Raw genomic sequence first — 22,788 nt, 5'->3', positions numbered from 1 at the left:
AACATTAAATAAAGCATATAAACAGTACCTGAGATTATCATTGCCACACTTTGTGTTTTTTGTTCCAGCTGCGATGTTACAGAAAAATAGAAACCGTTTCTAAAATAGAATTGTAACGTGTCGCCGTCGCGGCTGGTTAGGACAAAAACTTTGATTAACATAAAAAAGATAACTTTTATCGCGTGTCGCGGCGTCACATCTGGTTACCTAGGACACAGGCTTCTCTCCTCCTCTCTCCCAGTTGGTGATTGGTGTGTTCGACTTGAAGGTGCGCTGGATGGACCAATCGGTGTATGACATCAGAGCACCGCAAGAGTGATTAGAGAGCGGATGGCTCTGTATGCTTTCAAAATCCATATCACTCTTGCAGTACTGTGATGTCATAAACCGATCAGTCTGCGCAGCGTCCCTTCAAGTCCTGTGTGCTTTTGTTAATGAGAGTGAACATTTACAGTAAAAGTAAGATACTGTTTTCATGTGTATCTGATTTGTCTTTATTTGAATAATCATTAATAACTAGCCTACTGTACCATTTATCAATATTTAATAAGCAGAGGCTGTGAACGTGCAGATCACTTTAGGAAGCCACAAACCCCTTTACACAATAATGGATCCACAAAGAAATGGTGATAAGTGAAACATTTCTAGATCTGAGCTTTACTGGCAAAAACACTTGAGCTCTTACGGGACATTCTGTGGAGATTTATGTCCTAACCACATGCATCAGTTTGGAGAGTGCTGCCTTATTAGACCACAAGACCTTGCATTGTGAACTCTCCAGTGGGTTTTTGTTTACAGAAGTGCTTAATATGGAGTATTTATCATTAACATTTGTTATAATTATCATTACTTTCAGTCTGTTCAATATGTGTAGTTAAGTATTTCAGTTTTCAATTTGCTCCACAAAGCAAGTAAAACACTATAATGTTCTAAAATATTCCTGTATTCCTAAGCAAATTTGCACCCTATTTCTTGGAGATGCACCATTTTGTAATGGTAATGGACTATATATATATATCCCTGTGTCTAAACTTTCAGACACACCCAAACCAATCAGTGTTCCTCCCATCTCGCTCTATCAAGACCGAAGGCTTTGGTGAGGTCACCACATTTTAAACCATATACTGTCATTTTCACTCAGAAGAAATTACTCATGAGTGAAGAACAACACTGTACATCCATGTCTATCCATCTTTTATGTTAAAGTTGTGAAATACTTTAGAGTTTGAATCTCAGCTCATCTGTATTCATGGAGAACATAAATTACTTTCTTTCCTTTACAGTTAATCAAACATTCGATGGATTAAATGGTAAGTACATCAGTGTCATGACTTTCAGTTACGTCTAGCTGATGTGCTGAATTTAAATGTATATTAGGTAATGTAGTGCAACAGCTGTTTATGAGACTGAAGGAAAGTCAGTCAATTAAAGCATTGATTGTGTTTGTGTTTTGGTTACAGATTCTAATAGAAATAATCTAAGTGCAGATACATACAATAACCAAACTATTCCATTCTCTGGAGGATTGGGCATACCAGAGGAGGCAGTTCTGCTATTTAAAGGCTTGATGGTCACACGCGTCATGCCCTCGTTCTACATCTTCATCATCCTCATTAGTTTGCCCCTGAACGCTTTGGCCTTGGTGACGTTCACCTGTAGGATTCGAGTGAAGAAACCAGCTGTGATCTACATGTCTAACCTGGCGTGTGTGGACCTGCTCTTCACCCTGCTGCTGCCTCTGAAGATCCACTACCAGCTGAACGCTTCAGATTGGGTGTTCGGTGAGGTGGCGTGTCGTGTGCTCAGTGCTGCTTACTACTGCTACATGTACTGCTCCATACTGCTGATGATGTGCATGAGTGTGGACAGACTGCTGGCTGTGGCGCTTCCCATCGCCTCTCTAACCTGGAGGAGTGCAAGGAAAGCCACGTGTGTATGTGTGCTGGTCTGGCTACTGGCGCTCGCTGGTACGGTGCCGATTCTCTCAGTGAGACAAACGTTCAATGTCAACAAGGTGGGGGTCACATGCTTTGATGTGCTGCCAAAAAATGACTTTTCAATGCTGTTTTACTTGTACCTGTTCTCCATCCTCCCCTGCCTCTACTTCTTCCTGCCGTTGGTCGTCATCTTAGTGAGCTACTCTACCATCATATACGTGCTCAGTGTCAAACCTACTCGTTTAACAACATCATCTTCTACCTTAGATAAGGAAAGAAGAGCCGTGATTATGGCTACTGCCGTGCTGATGGAGTTTGTGGTGTGTTTTGCACCATCCAATGGAATCCTGTTGTATCACTGTATTCGTTTAGCTACTGGAGGAAACAGAGGAGTGAATACCTATCCGGCTTACCTGTTGGCTGTGTGTTTGGGGAGCTCAAGTGTTTTCCTGGACCCTCTACTGTACTATTATGGCTCGTCTCAGTACAGACAGAAAATCAGCTCTGTTTTGAGATGTAGGCAGGCAGAAAGAGCAAACACATGATTGTGATGCTAGGAAATCTGAATAATAATAATAATTCAATGAAAGTAGACACTTTGACATTTAAAACAAAAATTACATTTTGAAAAGTTTAAATTGTCAAAATATAAAAAAAAAAATTTTCTAAAAAAACATTCTTCATAAGAACGAAATCAACGAAAATAAAAGCTGTATTTAAGCATTGAATGACTCTGGATCTAATATCAACATCATTATCATCATCAGAGGTGAGCTCATGCATTTAACAAATGTATTCATTCATTCAATAACAATGTATTAATTTGTCAATGTTAATAAATATATGAAGTGTATGTATTCAGTGGCTCTGCATGTGCGATGCATGTATAATGTATTCTAATCTTTAACTACAACTACATGCATACAGTTTGTTTATAATATAATATCATGCTGTGCCAATTAAAGATCTATCTATCTATGGATTTGTGTGGTTCCACAATAATAATGAATAAAAACTAATAACATTTGATCGTTTATTTATTTTAAACATTTTTAAACAGACGTTTTTTACATGACACACTGAGGCTGTGATTATGCAATCCTCTAGGTGGCGGTGTTTATCCAAATGTCTACCCAACGCATACACCTAGCAGACTACATACCGTAGGCTATGCTGTTTTAATGCCGTCTAAATTAGGCAACCAAAATATACAACTGGTCCATCGTTAATTATGTTCAAAAGGTTCTTATGCATTTTGAAGATGATAATTAATGAAATGGTAGACAATAATTGCTGTATGGCAATTTTGCAGAAACCATAGGCTACATGTTGACCGTTGAACGTGCATGATAAAAACTAGATATTTTGACAGCACAGTAAGTAACAATAAGCCTATCAAGTGATTGGTTGTTTGTAAGGAATTCACTTACCCTACCTTAAAAGACAGTCATCACTTCTATTTATATCTTTACTGATACTAGCTACATAAATGCTTAAGAGTCTTTGAACTGTTGCGTCATATTCTTAAAGAATTCTGGCGAGAGAAAAACTGACGCTTCACAACAATACAGCGGAATGGTTAGCTCATAGAAAGGAAGAGCACATTTTGTTTTTGGAAATGTTAGGTGCATTGAAGTTATGTATTTTCAGCATGTAACTGAGGAAATATATAGGCTACATATTTAAAACTGTCCCCATGAAATAGGCTACCAGTGTAAATGCGTCGCTCTGAAGGGCGTGTCCCAGCCAGGTAAGGTCATATGACTTTGCTTAACGGAGCTCCTCACCTGTCTATAAAGAGCTTATTCTGTTTACATTCAAGATTAAAACAGTCAAGCTCTACTAATTCCAGTCTTTCCAGTCAATTTGCCGGAAAATGGCTCACCCATTGACCTGGATTTACGCCGTGCTTCTGTTAATCAGCGTGAACCTGTCAAGTCAAAGTAAGAATTTGTTTGTTATGTTTCTCACGAAACGTGTCTCGAGACAGTGCTTTCATATATGAAAACGTTTTATTTGTTTATTTACTACTGATAACCACTTATACAAGTTACAAATGTAAAGCGTTATGAGATTTACTTTCTGATTTGTCTAAAAAAATACATATTTTTAAAAGTATATAGCCTATATTAATATTCATATAATATAAGGACCTTGCCGTTTTAGGTATGAAAAGTTTGATTTCACATTGTTTAAACCTGCCTACCTATATGTGGAACAAAAAGTTTTTTAATGCATGTTTTCTTCTGCTATGTTTAGCCTTTGCTATGAGTAATAATAGCATGGATCACAACATGCATTTATTCCTTTACAGCAGACAGATTTCATAATGTAGCTTACATGCTGATGCATGCAGACCATGATGAATCTTTGTGTCTATAAATCATTTAAGCTCTGAAGTGATGCATGTGGAGTAAATATATCTATCTGTCTGTCTAGATTCTGACTTGGACAGAGGCTTTACTGGTGATGAAACTAAGGAGGGTGTATCGGTGACGTCCACTGCTGTTGATGTACTGAGCAGCAAGCTCACCCAGATCTTCTTCCCAGTGGTGTACATCATTGTCTTCAGTGTGGGCTTGCCAGCCAATGCATTGGCCATCTGGGTGTTTCTCTTTAGGACGAAGAAGAAACATCCCTCATCCATTTTCATGGTCAACCTTGCACTGGCGGACTTGTTGTTCATAATCTGGATTCCTCTTAAGATCGCGTACCATTTTAACGGGAATAACTGGATCTACGGAGAAGCCCTGTGCAAAGTGCTGGTGGGCTTTTTCTATGGGAACATGTATTGTTCAACTGCTTTCATTGCGTGTATTAGTGTCCAGAGGTATTGGGCCATAGTACATCCTCTATCCCAGCAGAAAAGGAACAACAAATTGGCGGCAGGTGTGTCTGTGTGCGTGTGGCTGGTTGTGTGGGTTATTACGGTGCCTCTTTATCTTTATGACCAGACCGTGAAGGTCACCAACCTTAATATTGTCACCTGCCATGATGTCACTCGTCCTAGCCAATCACTATACCCTTCTATCTACTTCCTGACTATGGGAGTTGTGGGATTTGTAGTTCCCTGCATAGTAAATATAGTGGCGTATGTGCTGATGCTGCGTGCCTTGAAGAGCTCGATGACAGACCCTAACATTGTTCAGAAGCGGAGGAAGGCTGTCATCCTCATCGTCACAGTGCTGGTAATGTTCCTGGTGTGTTTCACCCCGAGTAACATCATGGTTCTGGTGCATTACTCCCTGCTCTATTTGGGAGTACAGGACAGCGGCTATGGCTTCTACATCACCACGCTATGCCTGGCCAGCCTGAACAGCTGCGTCGACCCATTTGTGTATTATTTCATCTCAGATGATTTTAGAGAACATGTCAGAAACATGTTTCTTTGTCGCAGCGAGCGCACCGCACAGAGGATGCGAGTTTCCTTCAGCGCATTGAAGTATTCAAGGAAAAAGAGTACCTACACGTCAGACACTGAAAACACGCAGAGTACTTCCTACTAAGAATGATGTATGAAAACCATAAACTGTTTTATAGATATTTGATATGCTCTATAGTACCTCTTGAAAACTGTATGAGCTCTTGTTATTATATTATAAAATGTTGTAAGGGCTGGAGGTACAAGTTTCTGAAACAGGCACTGAGTTGTAGTTGACATTTCACATGTAATTCAAGCAATGAGTAAACATCTTTTTTCATGAAATCTCACCCATATGTAAAAATACCATAGGAGTTTCATTCCAGCGCTTCTTGGAACTCCAAACTGTCCTCCTGATTGATGACGTCTTCACCATGGAAATGTTGAAACATTGTTTGCCATTGTTGCTTTAAGTCTCTCTGTGTTAGTGGGATTTCTCAGAATCTTCTCTCAAATGACCTTTAATCTAGTTCTGTGAAGGTTGACTGGAAGCTGACTGAATAACTTAGAGCTGTAATAGTTTTGGAGCACCTGTTACAGAAAACATTTTGCATTTATTCCTGTCTAAATGTGTGTAGAAGGAGCTCTAAAAGAATGTGAATGTGTTCAATGACGTGTGAATGTATGACCAGCAAAACTAACCTTGTCCAGATTTGTTCAAAGCACTGAATGCTGAAATGGCAGCACCATTCAGTCTTATACACAATGGTTTCTTTTAGACATTTTTGTCTCTTTGTACACTCATGCCCGCACTTGGTTTCAAAGCACATCTGTTCGAATGATGTTTTATCTGAGTTTATTTTGTATTTGTGTGGGGTTTTTTTTTTTAAAGAATTTTCAATGTATTTATCAATAAAATTTGTCTTCCTATGTTCCCTGTGATTTGCTCTGTGTGTGTGTTGGTCTTGTTCTCTTAACAAGACAGACGGCAAGTAGAAAATGGTCCACGGAGCAACTTTTTATATGATCAGTTAAATCATAACATCGATTTGCAGTTATTTGAAAGATATGGAGCAACAAAAAAATTATGTGGCAAAAAATTATTTAAAAATAAACCATTGATAGAACGGTTGAACAGAATATATAAGAATAATTATCAAAATGATAAAAATCCAGAGCCTCTGTGACCTTGATGAAATCATAGGTTTATATTATTTGTATTTAATGAATATCTGATTAATCAGTTGTACAACAAGACCAAATTCTTTAAAAAAAAAAGTTTGATAAAGTTGTACAACTTTATCAAAGAGGTTGCCAATTATTTTTTTTAGATTAACCTTAGTACATTGTAGTGTTTCTCTTATATGCCATATGCTAATGTTTTTATGAAGATTAATATATTTGACAAGTTTTGAATTGTGTTCAGTGTTATTTTAGTTTTTGTATTTTTTCTAGTATTTTTATACATAGTTTTTTTTTTTTATTAATTTTTTTTTTTATTTCAGTGTTAGTAGCCTATATTACCTAGTAACCTAGTATATTAGGTTATTAGTATCATATTAGTTGACAAGGCAACATTTCTAAGATTTAGTTTTTTCTTTTAATATTTTATTTCAACTTTATTTTTAGTTTGGGTTTTAGGTAACAATAACAATGCAACTTTGTAATGTAATTTTGATCAAATAAATATGATTATGTGTATTGACTGTGTATTGACTTACTGTGTTGTGTTTATTATTAATGTATTATTAATTTTTGTGTATTGTTTATTTGTATTATTCTTAGTGTATTGCCCCTTATTGTGTATAGGCTACTCTTATTTTAATGTAGGCCTATTTGAATTTTATTGTTTATTATGCATTTCTTCCCCATCTTTCTTGTGAGGAATGGACAAAATAAGTTAACGTAGCCTACAGATGACAATCTTGAATTTTGAAAGAACATTAAAGAATGTTGCTATCTAAGAAAAAAAAATAGCACGTAAATACCCTTTAAACAGCACTGTTATTGTTAAAACTGAAAAATTACTAGTTTCATATGACCCACAACACAATATTGGTCTCTCTCTTCCCACGCGCAGCTCACGTGTTTGATTTCGATCAAAACTCGAAACTCGCAACAGGATCTGACTGCTATGGAATGCGTCAAGCGTGTGACGTCATGCAGGTGGAAACTCGACGCGCTTTGAGTCCTCTGAGGGTTAAGGTGTGCCCTCCCTTCTTTCAGGTCGACTAAAAACATTTCACGGAGAGGAACACAGAGCTCATACACCGCTTCAAGAGACAGACTGTTATTTAGTTTGAGAAATAACGAAAAGTTTGAAAAACACGGATTATGGCTGTCTCCGCGAGTTACCGGATCTTGTTTCTTTCCGCGTGTGTGATTTTTGCGTCGGCACAGACAGGTGAGTCGCTTTATTTTTATTTACTTGTTTTTCTGATGTACTTTTGTTTGTAATTCACTCATTTTAATATGAATTAATTTGTTTTGTTTCAGATAGACCTAAAGGCAGAGGGCGGATTCTTATAGTCGAGGAGGGTTCAGCCATTGACCAGGTCGTTAAAGATATACTACAGAGCAGCCTCACAACAGTCTTCCTGCCAATTATTTACATAATTGTTTTTGTATTGGGGTTGCCAAGCAACGCGATGGCGATATGGGTTTTATTGTTCAGGTCAAAGAAAATTCACCCTGCTGCCATTTACATGGGCAACCTGGCGCTGGCTGACCTGATGTTTGTTATCTGGACACCTCTCAAGATCGCTTACCATTTAAAAGGAAACAACTGGACTTATGGGGAAGGGATGTGTAAAGTGTTGGTGGGTTTCTTCTACGGCAACATGTACTGCTCCATCCTCTTCATCACTTGTCTAAGTGTCCAGCGGTACTGGGTCTGCGCTCACCCGCTCTCCCAGCAGAGGAAAAACAACAAGTTTGCAATCATCGTATCTGTGTGTATCTGGATCTTCATAGGGGTCAGCACTACGCCTTTGTACCTCTACCAGCAAACATTTAATTCCACAGAACTTAACATCACCACCTGCCATGACATCACCCTTGTCAGTCAGAAGAACAATCAGACAGAAAACAAGTTCCAGGGCGTTCAGCTGGCCTATTATTATTTCATGGTAATGGCAGGTCTTGGGTTCTTCATCCCAATGTTGGTCATCATAGTTGCTTACGTTCTTCTCCTTCGTTCGCTTGGGATCTCCGCAATTGAGGGCAGTGCCAGTAAAACCCGCCAACGAGCCGTGGTCCTCATTGTCACGGTGCTCGTAACGTTCCTGGTCTGCTTCATCCCCAGTAATGTGATGCTGGTGGTTCACTACTCTGTCCAGGAAAAAAGTTGGGCTAATAACAGCTATGGCTTCTACATCACCACGCTGTGCCTGGCCAGCCTCAACAGCTGCTTGGACCCTTTCATCTACTATTACGTCTCGGACGAGTTCAGGGAGCACGTCAAGAACACGCTTCTGTGCCGCAGCAGTCGTACGGTGGACAGGATGAGGGTGTCGTTCAGCTCCATGAAGTACTCGAAAAAGAACAACAGGTACACTTCTAGCACAGGCGCCACGGAGAGCAGCACCTGCTGAGAGCGGGTCAATAAGGACCATGATGGACAGGAGTTTATGTTTTGAGCGCTGGCACCGTGGATCTCGTGTTCTTCACTGAATAAACTGTCTGAGAACACATGAAGGTGTCTATGAAGATATTTTGTTTCAGCTGTTAGACCTTCGTAAAACCCAAAGCTGAAGGAACCACAAAGAGTTTGAACAGAAAAACCTGTTTCTTGATCACATGACTGCAACGTTCAGTCTAAAGCTCAGGGCCGCGAAGCCAAAGCAGTTTGGTAAAACTTGAAGAGAAGCATCCGAGCCGGGTCATTCTGTTGTTACATTTGATATTCTTCAGATGGGCCTGGCAAAATGATTTTTAATGTGAATTTGTCAGCCTGTGAACGGTTAAATGCTCTGCTGTAAAAATTAAGTATGTTTTAACTTTGTCATCCAGCCAGAATTTCTTCTGTTGTTAATGCCTGATTAGCAACAATTCTTGCCAGCTAGTCACAATGACTATTTTTTTCTTCTTCTTATACCTCACTGTATTATATAATTAGGTCAGCTGTGTGATAAACGTTTAAATGTTCCTAAATTCATGCATATTTGATAGTTTCAAACAAAACAGCTGTATCTCTGGCAACAAACCTTTATTTCTATATTGGAATTCTAGAGATTGGTTCCGTGTACGTCTGTGCAAATTGTTTTGCACAAATCCTTCTCTCACATGTTGTTTATCTTATCATATACCACAATCTCTTTATTAATTAAATGTTACTACGTCTTTTCAGAAAATGCAGCTAATAAAACCGTTGTGACTGTTTTATCCCCCAAGGCACAATGCCTTTTCAATAAATCTTTTGTTTGCTTTGAAACTGTTTTGCTTCCTGCTGAATTGTTAGTTTCCTTTGAATAATTGAATGTGACTGTTATGTATGTCTACACTTAAAGGAGAACTCCGGTCAATTTTAACATTGAGCTCATTTTTTTGTACATTTGGAGTGCTGTCAATACAGAGAACAACGACAAAAATCGGTGTTGCCTACACCGAGTTATTCTATTTTAAAAATTTGCACCCTGTTGACTTCAATGGGGCAAGTACTAAACCTGCTTTTAGCCTCTTAACATCCTTGATGTGTCATTACAAGTGCACAGAAAATGTGAGTGATTCCTTCTGAGTGAACACGAGTGAGTCTGACTGCAGTAGATGTGAAAGAAATGTATAAAAATGATGTTATTTAAGCCAGCGCAAATACCTTTGTTTACATCCTGTTTTTCGGTTGAAGTCCAAAGTAGTCGATTGCCGAGTTCACGCGCGTGATCATAGGTATTAAACCTATGCGTGTGAACTCTGCAATCGACTACTTTGGACTTCAACCGAAAAACAGGATGTAAACAAAGGTATTTGCGCTGGCTTAAATAACATCATTTTTATACATTTCTTTCACATCTACTGCAGTCAGACTCACTCGTGTTCACTCAGAAGGAATCACTCACATTTTCTGTGCACTTGTAATGACACATCAAGGATGTTAAGAGGCTAAAAGCAGGTTTAGTACTTGCCCCATTGAAGTCAACAGGGTGCAAATTTTTAAAATAGAATAACTCGGTGTACGCAACACCGATTTTTGTCGTTGTTCTCTGTATTGACAGCACTCCAAATGTACAAAAAAATGAGCTCAATGTTAAAATTGACCGGAGTTCTCCTTTAAAAATAAAGGTCCAAAAAGGTTTTTTTTTCACATCTCTTTTTGGTTCCCAAAGAACCTTTAAGTAAACAGTACTTAAAATAATTTTTTTATAGTGTGAAGAACATTTGAAAATTCTAAAGAACCTTTCCCACTATAAAGAGCATTTTGACGAATGTGAAGGTTTCATTGATGTTAAAGGTTATTTTTTAAGAGTGGGTGAGTCATATGCTGTTGTTAGAAACTATGACAAACACTGCGATCTATGAAACTAGCCAACCTCGTGACACAAGACTTCTTGATGATATCTTTGAGGCTATAAACTGTTAATGTTCACTTGGTTGAACTCTTTTAGTAACTGTTGGAGACAAAATGGGCCTCATTCAATTGCTTTGGATAAAAGCATCTGCTAAATACATGTAAATTATTAAATGTAATATACCATTAACCATTTATATAATAATATTCACAAATTCTGCTTATGTTTAATGAACAGCTCTCTTTTTAATGCGCACGTCTATGCTGTTTTGATTATGAGCATGTTTCATATTGAAAAATCTCTAACTGCATATGTACCTGCTGCTGTTGTGAATTCACAATGTGCTCCTTCGATCAGTGATAGTGTGACACTGTCCACTCCCCGCTTTAACAAATATTTAGCATTTCTCTTAACAATTTTGTCTGTCAATAGAAACCCTCTAAACCTGTTTAACTAGCTTTAGCCTTTTCAGTTTAAACTTGAACACAGATTTTTTTTTTCTTTTCTAAGGGAAGGAAGTGACTTTTTTGGACTTAAAAAAAATGTAATAGAATTTATTTCAAACATGTTTTTAAATGTTTATCATCCACCAGTTGAAAGGTATACGGTTCAGGTTCAGCAAGTAGTTCTTAGTTATTAATTTCTGTAGCAATTAAAAATATTAAGTTTAAAAAAATAGCCTAGTATATGAGCAATAGTAATATAATGCCAGTTACTAATAATCAATGAAACAGATTAACTTCTTTATTGGCCTGAGTTGGCTTCTACTTATAAAAGCCCATTTCTGCCTTAGAGTAAAAAACAAATGTTTGACTGTTTCTCAGTCACACTTTATTTATTATCATTGTAAATTTATACTGTTCAAAAGTTTGGGGACGGTAAGTGTTTTTATGCTCACCAAGGCAGCATTTATTTGACCAGAAATACAGTTTAAAAAATATTATTGCAATTTCAAATAACTTAATTATTGTAAAATATTGTAAAATGTAATTTATTATACATTTAAATATATTTAATTTTCAGCATCATTTCAGTCTTCAGTGTCACATGATCCTTCAGAAATCATTCTAATATGATGATTTGCTGCTCAAGAAACATGTGTTATTATTATCAATGATAAAAACAGTTATGCTGCTTAATAGTTTTTTTGAAAACTTTGATTTCTTTTTTCAGGATCAATAGAAAGTACAAAAGAGATCATTCATTTGAAATATAAATCTTTTGTAATATTATAAATGCTGTTACTTTTGATCAATTTAATACACCCTTGCTGAGTAAAAGTATTAATTTGGTATGTCTGATATATCTTACAATGACTTTATATCTCATAAATGTCTCTTTTTTTTCCTAATTGTGACTTTATATCTTGCAATGTGACTGTATTTCTTGTTTTCAAATGTATCTCAGCATTACCTTTTTACTCTTAGGTTAAAATGGACTTCCATATACCAGCCCCTTGGGTAGCATCAATTCCAGGAAGAATGGAAGAATGGAAGAATAGAAAGTGTCCATTCATCTCACTCATTTGCATTTCCCCAATCTCAGGTGAGAATTGTGTTTAGTCAGATATATGTAGCCTTCAGGCTGGGCTGTGACCAACCACACTCTCAAATAAGATACACAAACTCTCTCTCTCTCTCCCTCTTCCGCTCACTCTTTTTTCTCACGCTGTCTCTCTCTCCGATGATCCAATTTCACACACACAGATTCTTGATTCTTGACTTCACAGCTTCCTGGCCATTTCTAGATGTGTTTGTCTTTTGATGTTGCTATGGAAACCGCACTGGTCTTGTTCGTGCCATTTAGGGTGCAGTTTCTCGCTGGCATCATTGGAATAATCATTAGACTGTGTGATAGAAGGATGTATTTGCATGCAAGTGTTTAGTGTGGGTGAAGGTAAACTCAGTGACACTGTCATGTAGATTTATATACGCTATTATGAAAATTTGTCTGAATTTAACAATGTGCTAAAGTTTTCCCATTTTGCATTTAGTTTGAAGGGAATAATTCACATAGGTTTGGATTGCATACTGTGAAGAAAATGTGAGTTGTTTTGTCAATGTAGAACTTGACACCACTATATGTTCAGGTTGTTGTGTCAGATGCCCATCCTTCAGTGTAAATTGATAGGATTGTTTTCAACCAACTGTAAATCGGATGAATATAGGTAAGTAATAGCAAATGTTTCCTCAGAAAACAACACAATTTGAAGTTCTGTAATTGATGTCAGTAGCGTATACAATGTAGGATGCAAGTTTACTTAGGCCTCAATGTTTGTTCAAAAAATTCAAACTTGAAGTAGCTATGAGTAATAGTGACACTTGCCTTAGCAAACACCACTTTTATGTTTTCCTGTATAGGTATTTTAAGGTAAAAAGCAAACTAGCTCTTTTAAAAGACAGAAAGATTGTGAACTTTAGACTATGCTGTTTATAAGAGACCAGCAGTGTTTAAAGCGAGTGAAGTTCCTATTGCATAACACTGACAGCGCAGAGAGGAAGACGTTACTTCTCTTTCTCTCATCTCTCCCTCCCCCTGTCCTCTCTTTCTTTGTATCTGCACTCCCCCTTTCCACCCTCCCCTGTGTCTGACAAACTGTTATTTTAGATTTTCCTGGGAGGAACAGAGCTCAGAAGTGATCAAGTGTGAGAGAATCTGTGACGGACAGGTATGACCTTATAAGGTAATGAGTGTAAATGAGTCAGATAGACTGTAGGAAGTTGACATCTCAGATCAGTTCCTGATTGAAATGGGGGAAACCATTGAAATGTGGTTTTGTGTAAATATTATAAAATAGTCTCTACGTCTCTCATTCGGCTAAATATATTCAGACCGCGCCACCACCTGCTGTTTAAGATTAAGGGACAGCTCTCACCGCACAATCACCTATTGTTTACAGCTGTGTGTGTTGGGGTCATGAATCTTAACAGGTGTGTGTTGGCCTATATTTTGAAAATAGGACCAGTCTGTGAATGTCTTTGTGTCTTGTATAAACACAGTGACTGGTCAAACCAGTTCAATGAGCATGTTGAATCATGTTTGTTGTTGCCAATCAAATAATGAGAGAGATCACCTTTCACACACTTTTTCTCATCATGTTTTGGTGCATCATTTATATATATATATATATATATATATATATATATATATATATATAAATTATGCATCAAAAAATGATGCACCTCTTGATGGAAATAACATCACAACAATTATTTCCTCCAAGAAGTGCATACATTTTTGGTGCAAGAGTCCAGCACTCTGTAAAGTATCCTCCAGCACATCCCAAAAACTTGAATGAATTTAAGGTCTGGATTCAGAGGAGCCGATTCATGTGTGGAAATGATTCTTCATGCTCCTCTCAAGCATTATTACACAATCTGAACGTGAAGAATCTAGGCCTTGCCATCCTGGAATATGGCCATGATGTGTCTTCACGGTTGTTTAAGAAATTAAACATATATGTAAGCTATATATATATATATATATATATATATATATGGGTGTGTGTGTATGTATACATTAACTTTTATGTTATATAACTAACACTACAGTATTATAGCATAAAAATATGGGTTTAAGATTGATTTAAAAACAAATTCCATGACTAAATTCACATAATTTTTGTTTACTTTTTTAAAATGAAGTACCTGTTTCAAAATGTAAATGAAAAATACAAATAATAATCAAATGTTAGCGTGGTCTTTTTGACCCCACTGTATATACAAGGTACAGTGTAAACGACCAAATTACCTTAATATGATGTGGAATCATTAAAAAATTAATAGTATCTCAATGATACTAAAATAACATTGCTTTGTGCTCTATTTCTTAATTTGATCTTTTACAATGAATGACTACAATTATTTCTGACTTTTAGTCAATTGATGGATGAGTTTTGAACACAGCGACATCTAATGCACAGATCTTGTAAGTGCAGCACTTGTTTTGTCATGTATTCAGTGGCTGTTCAGAATGGAGTACCGGTATACTGCACTGTATATACTGTGTACCTACTATTTTAAAATAATATATAAAATATGCAATATGAAAAATATGTTTCAAAAGCCAGTATGCTTATTTTCCATCCTTAATCCAGTTTTTGCGTAAAAATGTGCCACTATTGGCAGTCAAAGAAAGAGAGAGAGAGAGAGAGATACAAACATTCAAGTCAAACTCATTATACATTATAGTGTGCTCTGCTGTGTTGCAAATTTTGGCAGATGTAGTATGTCATCTGGATGTTGCATACAGAACATTTGTGTAATGTCCACAGTATATACTGCAAAAATGTAACATTATACATTATGCTTTATACATTAGCCAATCAGATCAGTGAACTGTAAACTGTAATACTTTCCTCTGAGATACAGTATACGCCTATTTTGCATTCAGAATCAGAAGTGAGTTTATTTCTAGGTATTTTAATGTCAGTTTGAGTGATCTATGTATCTCATTGTTCAATACACATGTAAATGGAAGGTGAAAATGTTTCTGGTTATCATCTACAATAGATCATGATGATATCATGTCAAATCACTCAGATGTACACATTTAACCCATTTGTGTGTCTCAGAATTATCTTATCTCCCCTGCATAACTACTTGTTATAAAACACAGTCCACATTTTCTCCCAGTTTCCACATTCCTAAAGGACCCCTCTGTTGCAGTGCCAGAGGGGGAGGCGTCCACAATAATGCCTGATGGGAAATGGTCCAAGGTTTCCTGTGCTGAGCTGCAGATAACAACTTACTGTTTAGAGAGCTCAGCCTGAGGTCTTCAGAGATACTGAGCTGCTGGACGAGAGCCAGGTACTGCTCAGCCTCGCATGCACAAACGCAGCAGAGCGCAGATTTTTATGTTTGTTTGTTTGTTTGGCCTCCTCCGAGCTAGTTAAAGGTTACAGATAGCACCTCTGCCCCCTTTGCTAAAGGTCTTCCGTTATTTGACATCGCATGCTGGTATCTTACTGTGGCAAAAATCTGAATCATATTTGAAAGTGTTCAGTTCCTGGTGTCATAAGCCAACTTTATCTGAATCTCTCTCTCTCTCTCTCTCTCTCTCTCTCTCTCTCTCTCTCTCTCTCTCTCTCTCTCTCTCTCTCTCTCTCTCTCTCTCTCTCTCTCTCTCTCTCTCTCTCTCTCTCTTTTAAAGCATGAGGAGCTATTCTCCATGTGCCAGAGGGATCAGTAGGAGGCTGAAAGAGAAGATGATTAATTAGCATTGCCTCTCTGCTTTGGCTGTAGACTGATCTCAGCCCAGATCCTCTGCGGGCTTCTCTTATGTAAAACTGTCGAATAGCATAGTGTGGCATAGAACCGAACGATGGCAGAAAACAAACACTGCATGCTGTGGCTTATGTTCAGGCCGGTTGGACATCCATACCCTGAAGTGTAAACACATTGTTCTTATAGTTCACGAGTTTTGTAATCGTTTATGTTCCCCCATTATCGTACCAATCCATAAAAGTAGTCTATATGACTCTTACACTAAGTTTTCTGAAGCCTTTTGATAGATTTGTATGAGAAACAGACAAAAATTTTGTTTGCGCAAAATGTTCTTCTGCAGAACATGAAAGAAATTATTTTGTTGTGTTTCAGCAGTTTTTGTCCATGCAATTTGAGTCCGACGTTCTTCAAAATATCTTTTTAATATTTTTATTTTTAAGCCTTATGCAGTTCTCAAATGTCATCTACAGTCACTTTTCACTTTCCATATCATGATTGATCATGTGACATGGTAGAACCAACAGCGTTTAGGCTCAAAAGTGCCCTTTGGTCTTTTTTTGACAGCTTGGCAGTATATAAATCACCATCCACTCTCACTGAAAGAGAAGCTCTGACATTCTACCGAACATCTGATTTTGTGTTTCATAGAAGAATGAAAATAATATGTGAGTTGGAATGACGTGTGTGAGAATGACAAAATTAAATTTTTTGCACAAACTATCCCTTTAAGCCGTATGCATTTCTTAAATGTCATTTTTTAAAACTTGATTGGTCATGTGACGAGAGAGAACCAATAGCATTGAGCCTTTTTGACGTCCCACCTAGCATGATGCATCAAAAGGTACCAATTTTGAAATGAACACAAGGTCTGGTGGCGTAAATTTTGGTCTGTTTCTCACACAATTATATTGTATGGCTTCAGAAGACTTGAAATATTGTGCTTTTTTAAATCAAAGCTCAAACTTTTTTGCCGAACATCTCATTTTGTGTTTCTTGGAAGAAAGACCATAATATGAAGTTGGAATGACATGAGGTCGATTAAAGTGATAAAACTCTCATTTTTGGGTGATCTGTACCTTTAAACTTTACAATTGCTGTGTCAGCCTAATTAGCAAGCTCATATTGTCTGTGCTTTGAGCATTTTTTCTTTATATTAGGAAAGCAAGCAGCACCAGTGATGATGTAAGTAGTCTTTGCGCTTTCTAGCAATCACTGTTAGCTAACATGCCTGTGTGTTCACACAATGTTACTTCATACGCTCCTCTCCTCTAACGTTTGTAACGGTCAGTGCTTTTTTTTAGAGCAATCCAAAGGTTGCAAAGGTCCTCAAATGCATATCAACACAGCTGAAGGTAAACTTAACAAACAACAGCATTTTATTAACTGAAGTCTAGTGAAAAATACAATAACAAGCATTGGACACAAGCCATTTTGAACACACGTAATCTCTTTAAAAAGACATCGCGAACATAAGGCCAAAACTACTAACCTGAGATATCCCACAAAACCTCCAAAAATTGGCCAATGCTGAAGAGTTTTTTTTTTTTTTTTTTACATTTTAGAAAAATAGATAGATTTGCAAGAAAAGACACTTTATACATTCAAGAACCATTGGTAATGTTTCTCCTCTACTGGTTTGTTAGTAAGACACTTGATCTGCGGTTCGGGGAGAAGATGAATAGCGACGGGGGGAATGTGTGAGACAGGGCGGGACAGATGGAGCGAAAGGAGAGAGATGAGAGCGAGGGTGTGAAAGGGAAAGCGAGCCTCAGGCTTCCTTTTCGTCCTTTTCTCTCTGTGTTTTTGTCTTCGCGGGAGCCGGCATGGTCGCCGTGCCCCCCAGCCAGTCCCAGTGAGCGAAGAAAGGCGCAAAGTTGGTCCCCGGCTGCTGATGGTGAGCGTCGTGCCGCAGCGCGCCGCCCCAAAGACCGAAGGGAACCAGACGGTGCATCGCCCAAGGGAAGTCGTACCCACAGTGGTCCTCAGTGGACACCCAGATGTTGAACAGCATGAACGCCCAGGCGGTGAGACAGTGACACTGGAGCAGCAAAGGATCCACGGTGGTCCAGAAGCCCACGCTGAAGAGCTCCCATGCCGACAGGTACTGCGTGACCAGGCTGAAGGTTTGCCGGTATTGGTGGTGGAGCGCGTGGAAGGTGCGGTACAGCCAGCCCACGCGGTGATGCAGAAGGTGCCACAGGTAGTACTGGAAGTCGAACACCACGGTGCAGCCCACGATGCCCAGCAGGAAGGCGGTGAGCGTGGGCGCCTCGCGGGGCAGCGGCACAGGCGGACGCCAGATCCACTGGGCCACGGCGGCGGGGAAGATGTAGAGCAGATGGTTGTACGTGGTGAGCGCCAAAGTGGCTCCGATGTTGGACCAGGTGACGGCGCGGTCCTGGTGGATCTGGTAGCGGCAGATGGAGGGCCAGGTGGGCGCCAGCAGGTCCAGCACGGTGTAGAAGAACACCAGCACCAGGTACATGGACACCGAGAGGACGACGGGAAACAGCGGCGAGCGCAAGCTGCTCTCGTGGTTCTGCTGGAGGTAATCCCACATGGGCTGCAGCACGGAGCGCTCCGACAGAGCCCAGGTTACGTTGCTGGCGTCCAGCGTGCCGCGTACACTGCCGGGACTCATGGCCGGCTACGTGTTGTTGATGCAACAGCCGGCGGCAGGATGGTGAGGATGCTGGCAGTAGACGGCGGCGACTTTCTCTTGTTTTGAGTGGTGGATGTGGCTTTTTTGTAAATGATCTGATCTGCACCAAATGAGGCAGGCCTTTACGCCTCTAAAATGTGTCCAAGCACCACCTCCTGCATCTGTAGCGTCTCTCTCTCTCTCTCTCTCTCTCTCTCTCTCACCCCCCACCACCACCACCACACTCTTTTTCTCTTGGTATGGTGTGTGTCTGTGTGAACGCTCTTTCATTGGTAGTTCGAGGATGATCCAACATTTGACCAGCCGAACCGTTAAGTCTCTGCACCACTCATTTCTGACCTAGAAATGGAGAGAAAGAAATCAGAGATCTCTGTTTGTTTGCTTGATATGAATCATCTGTATTGCACACATTACTAACTTCTAACAATGGAGATCAACATGATTCATTGATGAAATTCCGTCTCAAACGATGCACAAAAATTCATGATCAGAATTTAAATGTCATTGTTAATTCTGCTGAATGTGGTGGTGTTAATGTATTTACAGTATGCAGGAATCACATCATGCACAGCCAATAATTGACAATAACAAAGTTCAAGGCTGTGATATACACACTTATTCTGTTTGTATTTCCGTGTCTGATCAGATATATCTTGGAAAAGGTTTTATGCATAATATTTGCATAAAATTTAGCAGCGAGTCAAAGTAAAGATTTGTGCTCCTACAATGTTTGTAAACGTTGTTATTTGCCTTACTAAAAAATGTTTTTTAATTTAATTAAAGAAGGAATAAAATATAAATATTAGAAAACTTGACCTTAAACTTAAATGCAGTGAGTTATACTAAATAAGTAATAAAATTTAACATTTTAAAGAAATAATTATAAAAGCATAACAAAGTGATTGAAACTGAAAACTAAAATAAAAATGAAATAGAAAATAATAAATACTATAATAGTATTTATATTATACTACAATAAAAAAAAAACTGTGCGATGTACCTCACTTTAAAATGAAAATGTTGTCATTATTTACTCATGTTCTTCCAAAACTGTATAACTTTTTTTTTTTCTTCCTTGGAAAGCAAAAGGTGAATTTATTTATTGATGTTTTGGATGCTCTTTTTATGCAATTGCAGTGAATAAAAACTATTTTTTAAGCACCAAAAAAGGACCTTAAAAATATTATAAAGCTGGTCCATAACTTGTGCACTTTAGTCTGAAGTTATATGTCAAGAAACATAACATTTTAGTCATTACTGAAAATCTTGCCGTTTGTCCTACTGTAGCTTTCACAGAACCATGTCCAATCTGTGAACATAATTCACAACATTATTGTGCACTGGATCAAGTTTGAAAAGATTTTAATCAAATAATGATTTTTTTTCCTGATTTAGACAGCTGAACAGTTTCTCACCCACATTTTAGGACTTCAGAAGGCTTACACTTTTAAAATAAACTTTATATTACTTTAATAGTTTTATAGTGCTTTTGCATCCTTTTTAAAGCTTCAGTTCCCATTCATTGCAATGTATAGGGGGGGGGAAAACAAAAGTACGATTCTTCATTATTTCTCCATTTTTGTTCTACAGTTGAAAATCATAAGTGTTTGGAATGACACAAGCTTATAACTATTCCTTTAACCGCTATACGTTGTGTTTGTGTAACAGACAAATGTTGAAATGTGTAGAGCAACTGCCCTTAACATTACAGCAGATTTTTTTTACCACATCATCTCATTTCCTGTTGCACCTTCCAAAACCTTCTATTAATATGAATGAATTAGCTTTACATAAACTGCCATTACACAACATTTTCATTAATATTCATGTTTGTCTGGCTAGACTTGAGTAGAAAATGCATCTTAAACAATAAACAACCCATCTCTGAGTAGGTCTGTACAGCCCAGCTCTCTCGCTCTCTCTCTCTCTCTCTCTGTCTCTCTCTCTCTCTCTCTCTCTCTCTCTCTCTCTCTCTCTCTCTCTCTCTCTCTCTCTCTCTCTCTCTCTCTCTCATTCTGTCTCTCATTAATCATAGCTTTTCTGTCAGCCCTTCACTGAGATGAAAAGCCCTTGTTTATATTTTGATGTTTTTCAGATCAGGAAGTTGCAGTCGGGTGTCACTGTGGTCATGCATAAATCTTTTTTACAGAATAAAGTTGTTTGTTCAAACAGAAAAAAAGCTGAGGGCAAACAGCCACTGAGCCGCTCTCTATTGAGTGAATAATGATCCACTTCTCACTCAAACAACATCCTTCAGAACGACATTGTTCCTTGATTTGTATGATTTGTTTTTAGGATATATATGTAAACTAATTGTTGTCAGATGAACATATCACAGAAATTGGTGTTAAAAAGAATTGATACAAGTACTGAATAAAAATATGAATCACTTATGAGTCATTCAGAGGCTGATAGACAAGCTTAATGCTTAAAGGTGAAGCGTGTCATTTTTTTAAAGATATTAATGTATAGTGCTGGGTACTAACTATAATTCTATATAATCTATAATAATCTAATCAGATTAAAAAAATGAAGTACTTGTAATTAGATTATATTACATTTTAAAATGCTCACAATCAGACTACAATTACTTTTTATTGATAACATGATTATATATTATTCACACAATGGCAGTAAATCATTCATAATTTAGTGATTTTCCCTGTTTTTCATGTTTTAAACATTCATTTTATTTTGAATTAGCACTCAGTAAGTCATTGTATTGCTGTCTTTGGAAGGCGTTTGTCTTTCAAACACATTTTTATTATAATTGTTATTATTTTTATGTTTAAAATGATTTATTTTATTTTATTTAAAAATTGTATTATTTATTTTATTCTATTAGCTTTTCATGAAACTCACATGCAGTTCCTTCACGAACCCCAGTTTAGGAAACCCTGACGTAACGTAATGTTTAATGCACTTCATGTTGTTGATAAAAATGATAAAGAATTTATTTATTTCTCTTTGTATTTTTATATCAATGTAAGGATGGATTTCTACTAAGACTGAATTCAAGAATTCGAACCTGCAATAAAACTCACTAATCTGAAGAAGAGATCTAAGGGAGAGAGAGCACAACACAACTGGCCCAATCTCATCTCTTCCCCCCATGCTGAGTTCCTGACTCTGCACACTATATTCTCCCCTACAGGTCTCATTCAGTCATGCAAATCTCACAAATCTACTGTCTCCAGCTGTTTAATGTGAGGTCAAAATAAACACTTCTGGTGCGAATGGTAAAGGAGTTTCAATCCCGCAACAGCAGAAAAAAGAAAACAATGCCTGTTCTTCTGATGTGGGAGATGTCCCAATAAAGATAATAGATAACCATTTATGTTTATCCCCCACACTCAGGTGTGCACTTGGGGCATGAGAAAAGGTCCAACGAAAGCTGAATAAATATTTGGGTGCTAGATGTTTATTGTTCATTTGTTCCACTTGGGTATTTAAAGGGAACTGGCAAACCACTCAAGGAAGCATCTGTGAACAGAACTTCCCACACTGTTGCTGTGTGTCTCAATTGCCAGGTATGCTGACTCTTTTAAACTATTTTTGATACTGCATTTTGAATTATGTTTGCATTTTATGCTGATCAGTTATATATTGTGTATTCTTTTCAATCCTTTTAATTGATGTTTAACTCTGCCTGGCAAAATAAATGTTACATCTTGATTTATTCTGAAGTATTCTGAAATCATTATTTTAGTCGATTATAAAGAGGCTGGTGCTATACCGCAAATCTTTAGCCTGGAAATCCAGACCTAAATCTGAAAGATTAATGGTCTGGCGTCGACTAATGAAAATCGGCCAGCTGGAGGGGCGGCACCAAGCATGCATTTGAAAATCTCACTGCACGCAATTGGATAACACTACGACCAATCACAACAAGCCCCATATGCTTAGCTACCAGCGGAGCTAACTGGTAGATTAGACTCTTGTCGTATCCGGTCGGCAAAACAGCAAAAACGTCCTTCTTGCAAAGGAACGATTCGAGCGGCGTCTTCTGTTCCTGTTTTAGATAAAAAGCCAAGTCTAACTCGTTCATTGTAGCGGCCCAACTGGTGTTCACTCATAGCCATCTTGCAATGTTTACTAA

At 37.9% G+C, this 22,788-nt stretch overlaps 4 protein-coding genes across 5 annotated transcripts; 3 read left to right on the top strand and 1 right to left on the bottom strand.

The window, feature by feature from the left end:
• Nucleotides 1–1,581: 1,581 nt before the first annotated feature.
• On the top strand, nt 1,582–2,948 carry LOC307144793 (proteinase-activated receptor 1-like). The gene has a single exon (XM_079847353.1). The coding sequence runs from the start codon at nt 1,583–1,585 to the stop codon at nt 2,480–2,482; it is 900 nt and encodes a 299-aa protein (XP_079703479.1). The 5' UTR covers nt 1,582; the 3' UTR covers nt 2,483–2,948.
• Nucleotides 2,949–3,448: 500 nt separating this feature from the next.
• f2rl1.1 (coagulation factor II (thrombin) receptor-like 1, tandem duplicate 1) lies at nt 3,449–7,002 on the top strand. The gene is made up of 2 exons (XM_079848025.1): nt 3,449–3,880; nt 4,377–7,002. Exons 1-2 carry the CDS (start codon nt 3,814–3,816, stop codon nt 5,441–5,443), a joined length of 1,134 nt encoding a protein of 377 aa, XP_079704151.1. The 5' UTR covers nt 3,449–3,813; the 3' UTR covers nt 5,444–7,002.
• A 418-nt stretch (nt 7,003–7,420) lies between these two features.
• Nucleotides 7,421–11,044, top strand: f2rl1.2 (coagulation factor II (thrombin) receptor-like 1, tandem duplicate 2). 2 transcript variants are annotated; one of them, XR_013818915.1, is made up of 3 exons: nt 7,421–7,702; nt 7,795–9,792; nt 10,557–11,044. XR_013818915.1 is itself a non-coding variant. In XM_079848024.1 (2 exons), the coding sequence occupies exons 1-2, from the start codon at nt 7,633–7,635 to the stop codon at nt 8,889–8,891; spliced, it is 1,167 nt and encodes a 388-aa protein (XP_079704150.1). In that variant the 5' UTR covers nt 7,421–7,632; the 3' UTR covers nt 8,892–9,805. The 2 variants fall into 2 exon arrangements, 1 of the variants encoding a protein (XP_079704150.1); XM_079848024.1 differs by lacking the exon at nt 10,557–11,044 and having other exon boundaries at nt 7,795–9,805.
• Nucleotides 11,045–17,667: 6,623 nt separating this feature from the next.
• On the bottom strand, nt 17,668–18,847 carry ch25hl2 (cholesterol 25-hydroxylase like 2). The gene has a single exon (XM_079847192.1). The coding sequence runs from the start codon at nt 18,666–18,668 to the stop codon at nt 17,796–17,798; it is 873 nt and encodes a 290-aa protein (XP_079703318.1). The 5' UTR covers nt 18,669–18,847; the 3' UTR covers nt 17,668–17,795.
• Between the last annotated feature and the right edge of the window lie 3,941 nt (nt 18,848–22,788).

Source organism: Squalius cephalus (assembly GCF_949319135.1).
Source record: "Squalius cephalus genome assembly, chromosome: 17".
Taxonomy (NCBI): Eukaryota; Metazoa; Chordata; class Actinopteri; order Cypriniformes; family Leuciscidae; genus Squalius; species Squalius cephalus.
The sequence above is the reverse complement of the archived record's forward strand: the minus strand, read 5'-3'. Positions and strand labels throughout refer to the sequence as shown.